The following is an 18,664-nucleotide window of genomic DNA, read 5'->3' as shown; positions in this document are numbered from 1 at the left end:
TCAAGATCCTTTTCTCCTTTCCTTGGCAATAAGTAATCACTGTAGGCTATCTCCAAACAGCACACAGCACAGGGGCAGTCTCCACCTTCAGCTTCCTTGGTTTCTCTCCTTGGTAATGGTTTGTCTTGATTCCCAGAAGTGATCTAAAGTTCTGGGGTCTGGGCCCCAATATTTATACTACTAAATCCTTTAGTCTCTGAAGGCAGAGAGTGTCTGTACCCAGCCCAAACCAGTTCCTTCCTCCCTGGTGCAGATTCCTGGCAGGAGGTGGAGACAGCATTGTTGAAAGCAGACCTGGCCCAGGTAGCTGAAAAGCCGGAAAGACATCTCCTCCTCCTACTCTCTATTCCATCAGACTGCTGGAGCCAAGGCCCTCTCCAGCCCCTTGTCACTCACAAACCAGACATGGAATACACAAACCTTGGGTGGGTGGAGTTGGATATTGTTGAAAAGGCTGATGCGGACACTGTTGTGAAGTTTCCACGAAAAGGTGTTTTTGAAAGAAGGTTTACCTAAGAGGCTTCTAAGTGACAATGAAACACATTTTATGGCATCCAAGTTTGAGAAATTTTGGAAGAGGAATGGTATACAGCATGTTAGAACTTCGGTGTGTCATCCGGCCAGAAATTGTGCTGTTGAGCATTTTAATTGGGTGATTAAAGATACTATACAGATTGCTTGTGACAATAACAGAAATTGGGAAGTAGAAGTTAAAAACATGTTGTGGGGTTACCGGTTGACGCCATCTCTCACAAGGTTAAGTCTTCAGTTTTACTGTTCTTATTATTGTTGCGCTCCTGTCCTACTATCAGTGTAACACCATGCCCTTTTTACTACACTGCACAATAAGCGTTGCTACATCATTTCCACTGAGTTTACAGAGCAAGCTCCTTCGGAGAATCTAACATCGACTTCTATATTCTTGGGAGCATAGCTCTACCTGCATCAAGGCAAACCTGGAACCAACAGATGCATGAATTTCAATGCTGGAAACTATATTATGATTCAATAAGTAAACTGCACTGTATTAATGAATGTACATTTGAATTTACGATGCTTCTGCAGCCCATTTGTATTGCGTCATTCTAGTCTGGGAGGCACACAACAACTGGCTTGTTTAAAGAGAACATTCAAAGCAGTGACATTTATAAGAAAAAAATGTCCATGGACTATTGGGGTGACACTGTGTAAACTTTTAACAAGAGGTTTGGTTCAAAACAATCAGGGGCGCACATGGGGAGGGAGGTGCTGGATGTGTTTAAGTGCCCAAGACTTGATGGAAGATTGAAAGGCAATCACTGTCCTTGCACAGCCCCACTGTGTTTAAAATTTGCAAAATAGAAAATTATGAAAGCAAAGTATAATAGTCAAAGGCATGTCAGGAAATGGAGATCAACGAGTGGGTGGTGAGGCCTGTAGCCAAAGGGCAGCACACACTACTTCGTCTGTGCAAGGAGGACATGGATAAAACAAATAGCAAATGTTGTCATGTTAATGACGAATAGCAGCAGACATAGACAAGTGTTGTGCTCAAACCATAAATCTGGGAAGCAAATGCAAACCATTTGCACACTAATCCAGGGTTAATCTGTCCAAAATGGCTATGACCCACAGGGTTTGCACAGCTCTTAGCAGCAGGAACAAAGACCTACTGATTTTTTTAAATAATATTTGTAAATTGGATAACACTGCTAGTGGCCACAAGTTTTCACCTGCCTGCTATTGCATGCAGTACTGCACCAGAGATGGCTTCCAGGTGCTGTGAATTATTATGTTCAAGTGGCCGTTGTGTGTAAAAGCAGGCTGTCTGCAAATATTTCCTTTTACTTTTAGCGTGAAAGACATTTTATTTCCTCCATCTTAAGGTACACCTCTGAGTCTCATTCCAGGCTCACTGACCTAAATCCCGGTACCCCCGTCTACCTGCCTGCAGACCTTGTGTGACCCAGGCCCGATCCTCCTCCCCAGAAAGGCTCTGCCTGAACTGCTAATCAATGTGCTGCAGCGCTTGCACTTTTCGGGCGTCCAGAACTTCTGCGTTTGAACTGCAAGAATAAACCTCCGCGGTTTACAAATTCTTGTGTGCAGCGACCTTCACCCCCGGTATTACCCTTATTGTTTATCAGTCAGTGGTTCCTAAATGTGTGCTTGGTGCACATATTTTTGCGGCGCCTCTGACAAGTTTTGATGGCGCACTGGGGTGCTGCGGCACACATATTGGGAACCGCTGCTATGAGGTCATGTTAGAATTCAGGGTTGTGGGTGTTCTTGTGAACGGCAGTTGAATCTGGGCTTTTTCTGTATTAAGTTGTACTTGCTATTGTGTACTGGCAAAGTTGTCAATAAAGCTTATCTACATTAATACTGGAGTCGTACTTTACAGAGATACAACACAAACGCATTAGTATGAGCTTGGTCGGAGCTCAATTACTAGCTAGTCAACATAGCTAGTCTACCTGTACATAACGCAGCAGCAGATGGTGCAGCGCTACCCAGACTCGCTGCTGGAGGGTGTGGTGAGTGGCCGCACGCCCTTCCCGCTTGATGCCGACGGCCACCGCTTCTTGGACCGCGACGGACTTTCTTCTTTGACTCCCCTGTCCCTGATCCGCCAACTTAGTGATCTTTGACCTCTTCCACTGTCCCAGCTGGGCGACCTTTCTATCGTCTTGGACCTACACCTCGTTGTCGATCTTGTAAATATCTCTGGTTCCTCTCTCGCTTTGTTTCACTCTCACTTTCCTGTCTTTATCTGCCTTCCTTTCCATTTCTTTCTGTTCTTCCCCATCTTCCTTCCCCTGCCCCCTCTTTCTTCCCCTGCCCCCTGAATACCTGGCTGATCGATGGCAAGAAGTCACTGCACTGTAAATATGTAATATATGTAATCCTGAGTGAATTTGCAATTTGTTTATATTTTTATCTCTAACCACTAGTTTATGTAGTTGACCTTTGTACTTACTACCATTCCTATGTGATTTTAGGGTTTATCGGTTTGTATCTCTTCCTTGAGTGACTTTACAACTTGAATATTTGCAATTTTTCCCTCCTTTCACTCCACTTGTGTATATATAACTCTAACAGCTAGTATATGTAGTAGACCTTTGTAGAGTTTATATGTTTGTAAGTCTTCCTTGAGTAACTTTACAACTTGTACATTTGCAATTTTTCCTGTACTCATGTAATCCAAAGTCCTTATGAAACGCAACTTTTGTAAAGCGCTCTGACACCTTCGGGTAATGTTTGCGCTATGTAAAATTGCAATAAATAAATAAAATAATAAATAAATAGCAAGGCACAGGTTAACATCTCACGAAACAGCAGGACGTGTCTTGGTCCAAAGAGTGGGCTCCAGAGGCCGGATAATTTATCATTCTGAGTGTGTACTTCTAAACTAACGTAACCATGTGTATAATGTGCCAGATTATTCGGTGCATGTCGTGAAAGTAGGAATTAATTGCGAATATTCCTATTTTACCAACTGAAAACGGGATATTAATTTAAAGCGCTTGGAGAGTGCATCCGACTTTCTGGTTTCCTGCTTACGTTTGCGGGTTGTATCTCAATTTCACCGGGGGTAATTTTAAACATGGGTTTTAACCGTGTGTTGGAATACGATTCAGACAATCTCTATGCGCAAACGGGCACAATGTCCGATATTCATGTTTCCTTCGTCTTCGTAGCTTGATTTTGAAATGTGTCACTCATAGTCGTTGAAATGTCTCTCATAATTACAATGAAATTATGAAAACGTAAATTATGTACTTTTATGCCGCGGTTAACGTTGCAGGGGACGCCTAACGCGGATTCCCTGACGATTCCGCATTAATGACAACGCCTCTGCACTGCCAAAAGCCATTTCGTCTATATTATGACGTCGAGTGCGACACACAAGTAGACAGAGGCTACGTTTAACCTGCTCGGCATTCATTTTGTAGTCAGGCATAAAGTACGTAATTTACCCATCGGGTGACGTTAAGTATAGCAATCGAAACAAATACAAAGTTGCCTGACCTTAAGAAGGCTGCTTTTCGGGACGCGTGTCCCGAATCCAGTAAATAGTGCAGTGCGTGACTGCTGTAGTTGCGCAGGAGCGGATTTAGTAACTTGTCTACTTCCGCTTCCCTTCTGGAGGTGCCCTTGCTAGGAGGACTGCGGGAGTAGGTTTTCCTTCATTGAAGTCTACTTAAGCGAGAGCCAGGATGTTGCGGAACCTTATGGTAAGCTAATGGCGCACTCCGAGGCTCAGAGCGGATATTTTGCATGGGTGTTGGAAATTGGACGAGCGTTTGGAAGCTGGGGGTAGTTTACACTGTCCTTGAAGACAGTGCTATTTCTCTCAATGTGACTCAACTTTCAGCAGTTCCTCCTGGGCTGTGGGGTTAACTGAGAGATAGAGAGAAATTAGCTCTCCACATTAAGGCTGGTCTGCAGTATTACTTTTAAGTTTGTTTTTCAGTAACACGATAGCGACTACTGTCCATTGATTGTATTAGCCATAATGATGTATCGACGTTTACTTGAATTAGTAATAACTGAGCACATTAGGATCGAAAAGTCTAAATGAAAGTCTCTTCAGATACCCATCAACCTCACAACAATAAGTACGTTGTGGATAAATGGAACGTGTTGCTCTCATAATGTCGACTTCGATGGCTGTGTAATATGCAACCACGATGGATATAGCTTTTCCGCATAGTCCTAAACATCTGAAAATCAAGGGCACTGCCGTTACAGATTTATCAGTTGGAGTAAACATAAGAACAGAATTATGCAAGCAGTTCTTTTTTTCACTACTTATTTTCGGTAAGCATTCGGATTTGATGGATTTAAACAATCCAGCCCCCTGCTCTATGTCTATTTATACATTTCTAAATGGTTATTTAAGTGGTTAGATTACATGGGGGGGGGGGGGCATGACAACGTTGGGGTTATTGTTGTATTGTTGGCACCATTAACTTGGAGGGTGCCTTGTTTATGTCCGTGAATTGAAAGGACTGCACAACTGTTATTTAATCTATATTTTGCAGATTTGGTCCGCTTATTGTGCAAGTAGGGTATTTTCCTCATGATTTTGTAACCTGACGTTACAGAACACTTAACAATGTGAATGCTACAGTCTTGACACCCATCTCCAGGTTTTGGAAGCTCCTAATGTTTATTTTTTGTGTTCCTATGAGCTTCACTTTGTCAGCAGGTATAACAATCTGCTCAGATGTATGCCTTTTCTACATTGCTTCTTCATTTTATCTGAAGATCTAAAGTTGCAGGTGAGAGGAGTCCTCCATTGGTGTGTAGTTCTTTGCTGTCAGAATGTAAAGCTAAGTACTATGGACCCATGACTTGTAGGATCTGAGGCTCACTCTGCTCTGGCTGCAGGTAACTAAAGTTAGATCCTGAACAATTTTGAGTACGTTGGCGTTGGGAAAGAATGGAACTAGGAAAGATTACCACATGTAATTCCCGTGTATGCGTTGATAGAGCTTTTTTTTTTTTTAATTTTAATCAGGTCTAGCTCTAGCCCAAGACAGGTGGTAAACATAGGAGTGAGTGAACAGACACCACGTTCAGAATTAATAACCTTAAACTAGGCTGCACGAGGCTTTCTTGTAAATAGTAAAACAAAAAAAAAAGTTTGTGAGCGAGATTTGACTGAATTGCTCCAAGTTATGACTTTTTAGGTATGGATCAGTCAATATGAAGATTTCGAAACCGTGTACAACCATGAGGTCGTCTAGAATGTTCTAGGTGAAGATTGTTTCAGTTGAAGGTAAACCGTATTACCTTCCAATTAAAAGACCTAATCAGAGTGAAACATTTAGCTTCTTTCGGAGTGCAGTTTCCATGGCATCTAGTAAATATTTTCAAACTCTTCATGTTGAAAGAGACATTTTGAAAAACAAATCCTCCAAGTCTTCCTGTTGCAACTGAAAAGAGCCTTGAACTTCTACTTTGTTATCGGTCCTAAACCGAGCCATAAACCGGACACGTTTAGCTCCACAAGAACATATTCATAGTTGTTCTCAGAATCCCTGCGATAAAACTGGCACAGAAGCGTTTTCTGGTTATTTATCGCGCACTATCTAGATGTCTAAATATCCATTGTGATGATCAGACATTGTGGAAACCGCACATTTTAAAATGAAATAATTTTATTAGGATGTCCGGTTGTCTGACGGCCTTGAAATGGGTTGTTTACCTCAAAACCTTTTCAGTTCACAGGCAGTTTTTGAATGCGGATTCCGTTTAGATTTTGGAGTACACTTTAATGTTATTTAAGTAAGCTTATATTTGCTTGATGAAAATATAAAAACGTTCTGCGGTCATAGATTTCAAAATCCTGATAAAGTAGATGGGTTTTAATTTTAGGCAGATATTCTGCAGTACTTGGTATACGTGTAAAGTCTGGAAAGAGGTACGCAGGGAGACCCGTGTTAATTCAAAATTAATCGGCACCCACAAGTTTGCTGAAGTTTACAAACATTTTTCTGCTAAGGAACTTATGCTGCAGAAGTAATTTTGTTTTCGGGGTCGAAAGCGAAACATTACTATTGCCAACTATATTAGGAGTGTACCCGAAGGGTTTTTCTGCATGGAAAATATTTCCCTTTTCTTGAAACCCAGTTCCACTCAAGGGATTGTCCATAGGAGTAAGTTTACTAGAGGGCATGTACACATGGAACTCTATGTATGAGTTCTCAAAAAAGTTGGAAGCTAAATTGATAGTATGTGTGTGATTGCTTAAGTACTTTATAGTTAATGGGTCTATATAGGTTATACATCGAGAGAAAAGGTACAAGCAGGGTTTTGGTGTTTCAAAGACTGAATTTACTTACATGAATTTTCGTACAAAAAATTAAATGTATCGTAAGTCAGTAGTTGAGCACTTTCGCTTTAGTATAGCAAATACCAAAAATTACAGATGCAAAGCACTATCATGTGTTCTATAAAATACAAACATTTGAGCAAAAAAAGGTTGTGCCCTGTCCTGTGATCATAGATTCATAGCCAAACACAAGTCTCATCTTTGCATTTGGTAACTAAGAATAACTTCAATTTGTAATATGGTAAATATTAAAATCGAAATCACGTGTGTTGGAGATAGCCTTAGCTTTTTCTTTAGTCAGAAATCAGTAAATGTTAACTAGAGTTTAAATTGCTCACTGCAGAGCTGACTCTCGCCTACCTCATTGCCTTCGCAGACACCTTAATATACATGTTTTGGTTTTAGGCTATTATGGGAACTCTATTACATTGCCAAATGTTGTAAGGCTTTTTGTCAACTGGTAGTCGGTTAAGTAGTTGTTCTGAGTTTGTGAATTTGTCGATTTGCAGTGCATAACATTTAACTCAATAATTGATACAACTCGCTCAGGCTCTGAATTAAAAAATGTTCTCCACCTACATCCCCCAGAGTTGCTTGTCTAAATGCTGCATACAGTGTGAGTAGTACATTCATATACATGGTCCGTATTTCTGTTGAATTACTTTACTTTTGCTGCTTGGGAACATTAAAAATAAAGCTAAGAAAACAGTTACTAAATGTAGAGATATCCCTGCAGTAGAGGTAGTATGGTAGTTGTTGTTTCCATGCTAGCTCTCCTGCCAGTGGAAAGCTACTATGGAAAAACATAAATTTTGATTACATACTGTTTTTTAATAAGGTACCCTCTTTCAGGCGCTGCGTCAGATTTCTCGGAGAATGATTACCACAACTTCAAGGAAAAGGCTTGAAAACAAAGTTCTAGAGAAACAGAAGCTTTTTCAGGTACTTTTGCCAGTTTATGATGAGTGATACCATTTTACACTGCCAACCATGTCTTCAGTCTCGACAAAAAAATTGTGTACGAAAATAATGTAGATGAGGTGATTTGTAGAGAGAAAGGGTAATTTGGGGTGGAAGATGGGCAAGGGAGAATGGCACTGAAATGTTGGAAGCTGCGGTAGAGAAGACAGATGCACATATCTTTGTGTTTTTAAGTCAGAATAAAAGATGTAAACTCGGGATGAATAACCATTTTGAAGTTTTACATGAGGCTGGAAATGACGAACATAAATAAGATCTTGATAGTGGCCAGGTGTTCTCGGAGAGGATTCAAGAACTCCTTCATGGGAAGACTTTAGGCCAGGCCCTTTATGCGGGTGACATGGGAGAAAATAGTAAGATGCTAAGTTATCTGGGAGAAGATCTGTATTCATTTTCCAAGGTAAGGTTGCACCTTCATTTAAGGGTTGTATTTTGCAGTGCTTGTGACAGGAGTGTTATGTGCACAAATGCTGCAGGAATATATGTGTTGTAAGTACATCTTGGGGCATCCTCGTTTGACGTGAAACAGTACTAAAGTGGTAGTTGAGAATGAGCAGGTAATAGGGATGATCTTTTGATGTAGTCGGTCAACTTTGGCGCTATGCGTCTGATAGGTATTCTGAAGAGTAGGTTACCAGTCAGAGGCAGCTACTTGTTGGTGGCCATTTGCTGTCCTAGTGGATGTGTAATGGCTATTGAGACACATCGTGGGGAAGGAGACTCCGTCTTACTGTAATAGTGTATGCTTTGTGTTGATGGTTGTTGTCTTACCTCTGATATTTTATGCTAGTTAAAGCAGTAACAATAATTTGTAAGAGCCTGTCCTAGGATTTTATTAGTGTATTGTGGTTCTGCACTTTTTGTTTCTCGAAGTGAGATTTTCCATTCCTTCTCATAGTTAAGCTTAGAGTGCCTGGAGTGGTATTAATCTTTTATCTCTTTTTTTAAGATGACCGTTTTGTATTCATATTATAGGCGTGTGATTTTTTTTTTTTTTTTTTGGGGGGGGGGGGGGGATTTTTTTTATATATGTTAAGGTGGCAGACTGAATGAAGTTTATGGGTATTGAATAGCTGTGTTAACATGGTCATTGGTAGTTAGCTGAAGAATTGCGGTTATGTCCTCAAATGTGGGAGCAGGCTTTGCATTGAAGGATTTCAGACTTAATCTTTTTTTAGGACTCTTGCTTGTGTCAGTCTTGAAGGTTTTACATCGGTAAGAACTATTCTGTACATCTAATCCCACACAAGGAGTTGTCAGCTATACTGTAGTGGTAAAGAATGTTGTGTTTGTATAACATTGTAACTCTCTCAAAGACCCATCTCCCCTCCCCCAATTTCTTTTGTTTTTAGGTCGAGCTAGACAGCGCAGCTGTTTCTTCAAGACCTGCAGTAATCAGTCTAGTCTGTGTGCATAAAGTCCATCCCTTTTTTTTTTTTTTTTTTTTTTTTTTTTGCTATTTCTTTAAAAATCCTTGCTTGCCAGTGGTCAGTGCAGCCTCTTTGTCCCGCCTTTCTCTCTTCTGTTCCTTCCACGGAGCAGGGGCTTAGCACTCTCTCATTCCGCTATGGTTCTTTATCTATTCTCTGGGGGACCCTTTTCTTTCTTGGTTTCCTACTCTTTTACTATTGGTCTGTGCTCAGCTTTAGCACCCTAGCTTCTTGCTTTTAAATATAGCATTCTTTCTCCGCACTCCTCTTAACACCCCAGTTGTGTTACTGCTGCCTTCCCTACCTACTGCTGGGTTACTTGTAAATAATAGTTGACATCAGTGCTGCTACCATTTTACAAGTGCAGTGCTGGTTTTGTGTTTGTTGTGTATTTCCTGGCCCCTCTGTACACTTTCTCTTCTCTCCCTCCCCCCCTCTCAATCAGTCACGGGGATCCAGCCTGCCTCTTAGCAGAGCCAGGCGGATGGAGAGTGAGGGTTGTTCTGCAGGCTGCCTCAGAGTAAGGGGCACTGCTGTCTGTGCCTTTCCTGCTCCTCGCAGCTGCCTGGGCCCAGGACTGGGTCTCGTCTCCGCAGAGAATGGCAGGTTCTTTCTGTTATATTTACTGGCAGGCTCTTTCTACCAGCGCGGTTCCCTTTCACGAGCACCGCACTGGTTTCGCTTTCATTCTCTTGTGTCCCCCCCTCCCGCAAACAGTTTGGCTGACTAGGGGCTACCGAATGAGCAACTATGAGTTTTTGCAGTCGACAGAGCCTGCTATACTTATTCCTCAAATTCCGTAGCCTCATCCCAGCTGCAACGTTACTCATGGAAGACTGCACACTGCCTCTTCCCCCCCCCCCCCCCCCCCCCCCCCACCAAGCACACGTTTCAAATTAGCACTGCCCCCAAGTGCCCATTAAATGGAACCCAGTTTCTGTCCTCTGCTCCAGTTTCTCGCTGTACCCCCTCCGATCTATTTGGGTCAACAATAATTCTGGAATAAAAACAGAAAACCTTTTATTCTAGACATGTATGAAACCCTGCGACCATCATCAAACTCAAACCAGAATGTTCGCAATGTATTTGTACTCTGGGTCCAGTGAAGTTGCAGATTGTGTACCCCTGCCATCACAAAAACAATCATTTGCAATGTATTAGGTCTCACATTTACGCAAGTTTGAGCTATTGGCATTGTAAATGCCTGCCTTTTTAGGTTTCGCTGGGGGACGGAGCCGTTAGGCTCCGCCTCCAGAGAAATCTATTGATTACAGTAAGCACTCTGGAACACGCCCCCCCGTCCCATTGGCTAGCTCCATAAATGGAGCCTAGCCATTGGACGAGGGGCCTGTCCGTCAATGCCGGACCAGACACGGGGGCGTTCCCGAGATTCGTTTGGCTTTTGCCGACGTCACGCGACGCCGGGAACGCCCCCGAGTCTCCTCCGGCCGGGCCGTGCTTGCTGCTGTCCTGGGCATCGGGAGTGTTTTTCCCCGGCACGTTTCCCGCCTCCCTCCCGCCGTTCGTGTTCTCTCCCGCCCCCCAGCTCCTTCGTCCTGCTCTGCCCCCCCCCTCACTCTGCCCGCAGCTCCGTCGTCCTGCTCTGCCCCCCCCTTCCCTCCGCCCGCAGCTCCGTGGTCCTGCTCTGCCCCCCTTCCCCCCGCCCGCAGCTCCGTGGTCCTGCTCTGCCCCCCCTTCCCTCCGCCCGCAGCTCCGTCGTCCCGCTCTGCCCCCCCTTCCCTCCGCCCGCAGCTCCGTCGTCCCGCTCTGCCCCCCCTTCCCTCCGCCCGCAGCTCCGTCGTCCCGCTCTGCCCCCCCTTCCCTCCGCCCGCAGCTCCGTCGTCCCGCTCTGCCCCCCCTTCCCTCCGCCCGCAGCTCCGTCGTCCCGCTCTGCCTTCCCTCCGCCCGCAGCTCCGTCGTCCCGCTCTGCCTTCCCTCCCCCCGCAGCTCCGTCGTCCTGCATTGCACATAATGTAATACCCCCGTAACCTGCAAGGCCTCTATACGTCTCTCGTGAACAAGCTTTCAGTCGCGAGCAGACGGTCCGTCACACTAGAGATCAGTCCTGTTCCGCGCCGCCACCCTTTTAATCCAAATGGCGCCTATTCTGGTCAGCCCAGCCCATTAGAGGATTATAGTCCGTTCCAGAAAGGTAGTCCGTCATTAGCTGTCGTCCGCCAACTTCCTCAAAATCGGCTCGGGAAGAGGTAAGTAAATAAACTCCACAGCTCAGGATTTACGCCTCCCGCCGTTCGTGTTCTCTCCCGCCCCCCAGCTCCTTCGTCCTGCTCTGCCCCCCCCCCCTCACTCTGCCCGCAGCTCCGTGGTCCTGCTCTGCCCCCTTCCCTCCGCCTGCAGCTCCGTCGTCCCGCTCTGCCCCCCCTTCCCTATATACCAGCCAAGGCTCCTTACCCCGCACCGCCTGAAAGGACGAGATAGCATTCAGTGCATGGTGCACCGGGAGGATTGACGGAATGTGCTGCGCACACTGAGACAGGCTAGGGCGCCTCTTGTTTTTAATAGGGACTACAATCTGCTTCCCTCCTTCGTCCCTCTCGTCCAGCAGCGGCAGGGACTCAACCCTGGCCAAGTAGAGGCCCCAGCGCCTCGCCACTCCACAGGCCCCTCAAGGAGCTAAAGGCACCAGTGAAGGATGGGCACGCTTCTCTGTTGAGTTTGGATGGAGATCCGAGGAGGTGCTGGTTTCTCAGCCTGTAATTAGCGATCATCTCTTCATTAACGTCGCCATCAGTAGCACTAATGCATGGGTCAAGGAACACGGCGACCCCCGCCTGAGAGAGCGTGTTTGAATGGCCACATTTGCATATGAGCGTGTTAACAGGGTCTGTCTCCAACCGCACAAACCACATGAGTGGGGGTTGCATGATTTTTTAAATACAATTATGTGCATTTTCTTTTTTTCTGCATTTTATTTCGGTATTATTGCAGATGCGATACTTAGGAAAAAATCAAGCCAGATTGAGAAATAGGTGGGTGAATGGGTGCATATAGATGAATACATAGCGACACAGATAGCTGAGAAAAATAAAGATCGCTGAGGTCGGGGGGAGGGGGGGACCTAAAAGTGAGAATGCCTGGAGTGATGGGGTGTGGGCGGCACACCTGCGTTGTGGCCTCTGCTGCACTCTCTGCCCCCTTCACCATCGGCCCAACCCCTCTTGTAGCAGCCGCTTCTCACTTCCCACAGACGAGGTGCTAAATGCCTGAGGGGCAAGTAGCCCTAGCTAATCCCGAGGAAACAAGCTCTGCCGGGGGTGGGTGCGGGTCACTAGGTATGAGAGTCTAAACTGATATGGACTGGGAGGCTGGTGCGAGCTTTAGCCGCAGCTGTCTCTGCCCATTTCTCTTCTGATCCAGTCCAGGGCAGATGAAAGATTATTTTTTCATTCTCTGCAGTTCTCGTTCAATCCATCAGAAACTGCTTGGAAAAGAAGACATGATATTGGGAAAGTGCAAAATAGATAAATGCTGCGCTTTCCTCTTTCCGAATATCACACAGGTCCCTGTTGCTCCCGGCTGAAGAGCTCCTGAGGCGAGTGCAGGCAGGAAGGAGGCAGTGGGTCAAAATGAAGGGAGGTTGCCTAACTCTTGCCCCATATTCCCCAGAAAGCCACCTTTTAGTTGGGCTCTACCCTCTTGAATAAAAGGAGGAGCTTTTACCCCTACGCCCGCCCGCCATTACTATTCTGCCCCGCCGTTGCCACGTGGCCCGCTCCTACCAGATGTGTCTCCATGTGGGGTGAACCATTACGCACAAGAGGGGACCCCGAGCAAGGACAATCAACAGAAGGAGCTGAGACCACAACTTTGAGGTTAAATATCTGATGCCATATTATTTTTCACATTATACAGTGGAATAAAACGCACTCATAAATAACTTCACAACGTATTTATTAATGACACCATTTTGGAATGTTCCTTACAGAGACAGCTAGGCATGTGCAGTTCCTGACTAGCGTCAATGCCTAAGGGCTTAATTTGTGCTGGTGCTTAGCTCCGGCACTTATATGACAGGGCCGGGTCTACACTCTACACGCATCTGCTGCACTGCGCGCACCAGACGCACATCACATTTTTCAATTTAACTCACACTGCTGTGTGTGTCCCTCCCATGCATGCATCATAGCACTGTAGTTCAGGGTGAGAATACGTGTAATGTAACTGTGCTGGTGCAAAGCGCCCCAATACCGTCGGTTCTAATTTGAGCCGTATAAAAAGTGCAAAAAAGAAAAAACCGTCACTTCTAGGATGTGGGTGAGGTGCATTGGTAGAGCTGTATGCGGGGCTTCTCTAAGTGCAGGGGGTGCCACAGGCCGGAGCTTCATTTGGAGAGCTGTGTGCCTTGAAAACGCTTGGCGCTGTAATTGATACAAGACATCATCGAGGCGCTTTGGAATGCAGACCGAGGCGCATTGGCAGAACTAAATGCAGGGATTACTTAGAATGCTGGAAAGGCGGATTGCTGTGCATTGGAAGTGCTGCCTCTGGATTAATTACAGTAACAGTAGAGTGTGGCATGGCAGGGTTGGGTTGGGGGCGCTCTGGTGGGATGGGGGAATTAGACAGCAAAGCGTACCTGCTGGCATATCAAGGGATGCTGCGGGGCACGGCTGAGGTACCTCGGTGGAGGTATGTGCTGGGCTCACTTCTAGATTAATGAGGGCTCCTACAGGGCACGGCGGAGGTATCTGTCCCTGGCGGAGGTTGATTCTGCTTTCACTTGCGGATTAATGAGGGCTGACAGAGGGCACGGCTGAGGCACCTCGGTGGAGGTTTATTGTGCGTTCACTTCTGGATTCATGACGGCTGACAGAGGGCTCAGCCGAGGCACCTCGCTTCAGGTATGTCCTGAGCTTACTCATGAAGTATTGACAGGGATTTAATTGACAGGTAAGGGGGGTAGCCATCAAATTAAAATATCCCCCAAATGAAGCACACCTTATTCACACGAGCACAGGAAGAGAGCAACCCCAACCTTCATTAGAAGCGCTCCTTCCATCAATCCATACTTCCATCCTCTCAGCCTTTATCTAGTCATACATCCATCTGTCCATGCCTTCACCTTCCCATCATCCACCTATTCTTTCACCTAATCATCCTTTCACACTCCCTTCCTCCATCCTTTCTCCCATCTGCCCATTCTTCCACCCTCCCATTTATTAAACCTTCCACCCACTGATTCTTTCACTCTTACATTCATTCTTTCACCCTTCCATCTATTCTCCCTCTCACCATGCCATCCTAGTCCTGACTACTGTGTGTCTGCCGGGGTTAAGACTCACACTGTGATGTTGTAAACGAATTCTAGGCTGCACTGACTGGGCTCCGAGACAGCCTTTCAGTTTTGGGCTGACTCTGCTCCATTGATAGTTGAGAACACCTCTTCGAGCTGGGCGCGGGAGAGGGATTCAAAGAGGGTGCGTGCTGGGTTTCTTTTGACATGTTTGAGCAGTGGAAGGAGTGGATTGAAGAGAGGTAGTATGGGCAGGTCGAGGACACTAGGTTTTATTTCCAATTTAGGAGAGGAGGTAAGCTAACAGGAGAGGTTGATTGGGGCGTGGCAGAAAACCAGGGATAATTTTATTTTAACAGTTTGGTGGAGAGGAACTGAACAGAGGTGAGTAATTTCGAAGGTTTTGTGTGAGGGTGCAAGGAAGAGAAATACTGTTTTTAAAATGTGGAGGGTGTAGGGGAGAGATTGTCAGAGAGTGATGGGTGACAGACACCACGTTTACTACTGTGCAGGAGAGGGCACACGTGTGGCCATGTGGTGCATAAGCCTTCCTATGTCTCTATGCTCCTGAACAGCAGATGAGAGCAGTGAGAGATGAAATGGAGAGGCCATACATAATAAAACATTGAAGATGGATAACTGTGAATGAAGGAGATGTTGTTAGCCTTAGGGTTCTGAATTACATCATAGCATCATGACAACTCCAGCATGTCATTCAGAGCCCCTTCCGAAAAACATCCCAGCTATTCACAGTATTAATCTATAATTCGCTGTTATTTTGAGAGAACTTCTTTGCAGTGCTTCACATCTACTTTGTCCACGTCAGACCCATGGGCATGAAACAATTTAAAATATTAAGATTACGGAATGGGAGAAATCACAGAGATTTAAGGCTTAACGCTAAAATCCTAAAAGAGTAAGTGAAGGTGTAAACTGACAAAACAACAATATTAAAACATTTTGTAATATTGTAGCAACTGCAAACATTTGTAGAAACTGATAACTATGCATCACTGACTGAGTACCGAATATGAATGATCTGTTTCCCAAAAATGACGTTGCGTTACCTATTCTATCATGCTTGAGTTTAATGGAAGTTGAAATGCAATTTTTTGTGTGTTTTTTGCACAGCCTGCCTGGTGACAAATTTGTTCTTGTTGTGCTTCTTGTTCTCTGCCAAAGCTCTTTGAACTCCTGTGTTGTTGTTTTGAGTTAGGAAAAAGGTAGGTAACTCCTGGTGTGCTGCTATTAGAAGCAAAGATGACAAAGAACATACAGGAGTGAAATAGAGGGGCAGGGAGTGTTTGGTGGTGTGTTAAAAATGTATGAAGGGTGCTCAAACCTACCCCGCCCTGGTACTCGGCACCACGACTTTCTGCAGCGCTGGCGACAGCAGTTTCAGAGCAAATTTATAGCCCCGGCACTTCATTTTTTTACAAATTAAGCACTGCCGTTTGAAATCTCATTGTCTGGCTCCTCTTCAGATGCTCCTTGCACCTCTCATCCATTTCAGGGCCTGCACGTGATTGTGAAGGCCTCCCAAAATCTTGCCTAACCAACTCCCTCGAGGGAGGAGCAAGGCCGCTAAGATGTAAATCTAAATAAGCATGCCAGAGGTATCTCCTGAAGGACCCCTTGCACCCTTCAGAGAGATGAGCCTTGGCAGCAGGGTTATAGCTTGGTTCACTGGTGCAGACCGCACCACTCTCACCCCCAGGGGCCACAAGATGGTGCTACCAGCTACTTAGAGGGTCAGAAACAGCCGCTATGCGCCTATCCACTGGCCCCTGCCAAGAATCAAATCTCAAACATCCCCACAATGTTCAAATATATAGTCAATAGTAAGATGCCAAGTTAACCTGTAGTTTCGCTGCTAACCACAGGCCCACCCCACCACAGGCTGGCCATGAATCTCCTACCATTAGGCCTCCCACAAACTAATGCCAGGTATTGAGATGCAAAAACAACAAGCATTTGCAATGCAATAGGTCTCGCATTTACCTGAGTTTGAGCTATTGATCCCTGGCTAACGTTACCATATGACCCCATATCACAAGCCCTTTATTTTCCAGTCCTGGAGTTTTCTTTTAGAAATTATTGTTTTGGGGGGCGTGGCTTGGACGGCAGTGCGCATGGCCGCCTAACCTCGAGCTCCGCAACACAGGAGAACGACTCCATCGGTTTCCTGCTGACCCGCTGTCCTTTCCAGCAGCAAAAGCGGTGTTCCTGATGCCTCACACCCTGCTGAGCCCTCCGGTGCCTTGATCTCTCCTCTCGAGGCTTCTGACGAGGAGTTCTGCAATCTTTTGGGACGATCGCGCGCCAGCGCCGATTTCTCGAAAATGGCGCCGCTCCGTCACGTCGGAGATGCCTGACGACCTCCCTGGTCTCTGGTAACCAGCAACACCTGGACGAGTTCGACACAGCCGAGGATGTCAGCTGCTCCCCGGTTTTCCACCTATGCCGGTAAGAAGCGAGAGCTAACACGCTCTCACAGCGCTGTGCTGACACTCTCTGCCCTTCTCGCCTGACCTAAAGATGGCGGCCGCCATCGAAAAAATGCTCCGACTCCTACCTGCTCCGAAAACCAGCAATTCAACATGTGGGAGCCTGTAAAGTGAAGCGGTTCTCCTCTACCTTCAGACAGAAGACCTCCTGTCTGCTTTCTGTGTGGTTTTCCTCGATCCTTGGGGGGTCGCATTTTCTAGGTCACTTTTCTAAAGCACTTTGGCATCGTGCCCCTAACCATCATCTCACTAACCGGCACCTAGCTCTGCTCTCCCTATAAGCTGACTCAGCTAATCTCCTAATATTACCAGCCTCACAAGGAAGCCTTGGATCAGGAGACAACACAGCGCAACTACACTAACAACGCCAATTATCTAGCCTGCACTAGGCTCGCCTGGCTCTGGGAGAATCACCGCGTGGAGCCAACCTTGAGAGTCTCAACAGCCCTAACCTGTTTGGCAACTCCCTGTCTGATCCCACCATCGTCGCTAGCTAGCTAACTGGTAATCACATCTCTTCTCGCACCCCACGTCCAGAATGGCAGGCAGAGAGGAAAAGACAAATTCTAAGAAGGTGAAACCAGAGCCACAAATTTCTGACTCTCCCATTAAGGGCAAACCAGACATGGCAGCCACGATGGAAATGATTTTGAAAAAATTAGGAGACCTCACTGTTATCTCCAAATCCACTAAGGCGAATACTGACGCTATGCAGCTTGAGCTAACGGCCATCAGAGCTGATATGAATGACCTAAAATCCGGGCTGAACACAGCGGAACAGCGCATCAGCGACGTGGAGGACCTCGCACGTCAATCAGCTGCTAGAATACAGCGCCTTGAAGACACCACTAACACCCTCAGACGCCAACATGCTGAGTTGGAAGACCGCAACAGGCGAGGGAACATTAGAATTTTTGGCATACCCGAAAACGCAGAAAAAGATGCAGACTCTTGCGTGACTTTCCTGGAAGCATGGATCCCCATGATTACCGGCATTGCTTTCCCGCATGGTCTGGAGCTAGACCGTGCGCATAGAATCCCCACATTCACTACTAACCGCGAGAAGGGCCCCAGACCAATGATATGCAAACCACTCCGATATCAGCATGTCGATCTGATCCTACAATACGCAAGGAAACAGCACTCCATCGTTTGGGAAGGTCAGAGGATCATCTTTACACAGGACTACTCCAAGGACACAGTGGAGGTTCGCAAGGGGTTTCTGGAAATCCGCGCCAAGCTTAGATCCAAGAACATACCCTACTCCTTTGCAGGGCCAGCCAAGTTCAAAATCACAATAAACGGCCGCACAAAATTCTTCACGGACCCGAAAGATCTGGAAAACTACCTGCAAAATGGCCCACCTCAGGAAATGGACCAATCGAATGGCCCTTCCAACAAAAGGAAGACCACGTGACTGTCATGACAAAGAACAGGTCTATCGGATCTCTATCCTTTCCAGGTCGCACTATTGTGTACTTGTAGTTTTGTAATAGTTTGGTAATAGTTGCCTTCTCTAGTTGTTTGCTAGTCCGCCCACTCGATAAGTGACGTTTTATGATCTCCTTTGGTTTGCAACAGGATTGGTGATTGCTTGCATAATGTCGGGCAAGTTCTACTCTCACACTTAGACTCTATTGCACGACGCAAATAGTCGCTACTAGTTTGT

At 45.9% G+C, this 18,664-nt stretch overlaps 1 protein-coding gene across 1 annotated transcript in view; it reads left to right on the top strand.

The window, feature by feature from the left end:
• Positions 1 to 4,082: 4,082 nt before the first annotated feature.
• The window catches only part of COX7A2 (cytochrome c oxidase subunit 7A2), a 52,960-nt gene continuing 38,378 nt past the window's right edge, over positions 4,083 to 18,664 (top strand). Inside the window, exons 1-2 of the mRNA XM_086926513.1 lie at positions 4,083 to 4,217; positions 7,676 to 7,765. Coding sequence (XP_086782639.1) covers positions 4,200 to 4,217; positions 7,676 to 7,765 — 108 coding nt within the window. The 5' untranslated portion in view covers positions 4,083 to 4,199. The remainder of the gene's footprint in view (positions 4,218 to 7,675; positions 7,766 to 18,664) is intronic.

The sequence above is a fragment of the Lissotriton vulgaris genome, chromosome 6, assembly GCF_964263255.1.
Source record: "Lissotriton vulgaris chromosome 6, aLisVul1.2, whole genome shotgun sequence".
Classification (NCBI taxonomy): Eukaryota; Metazoa; Chordata; class Amphibia; order Caudata; family Salamandridae; genus Lissotriton; species Lissotriton vulgaris.
This window is presented reverse-complemented; position numbering and strand designations above follow the sequence as displayed.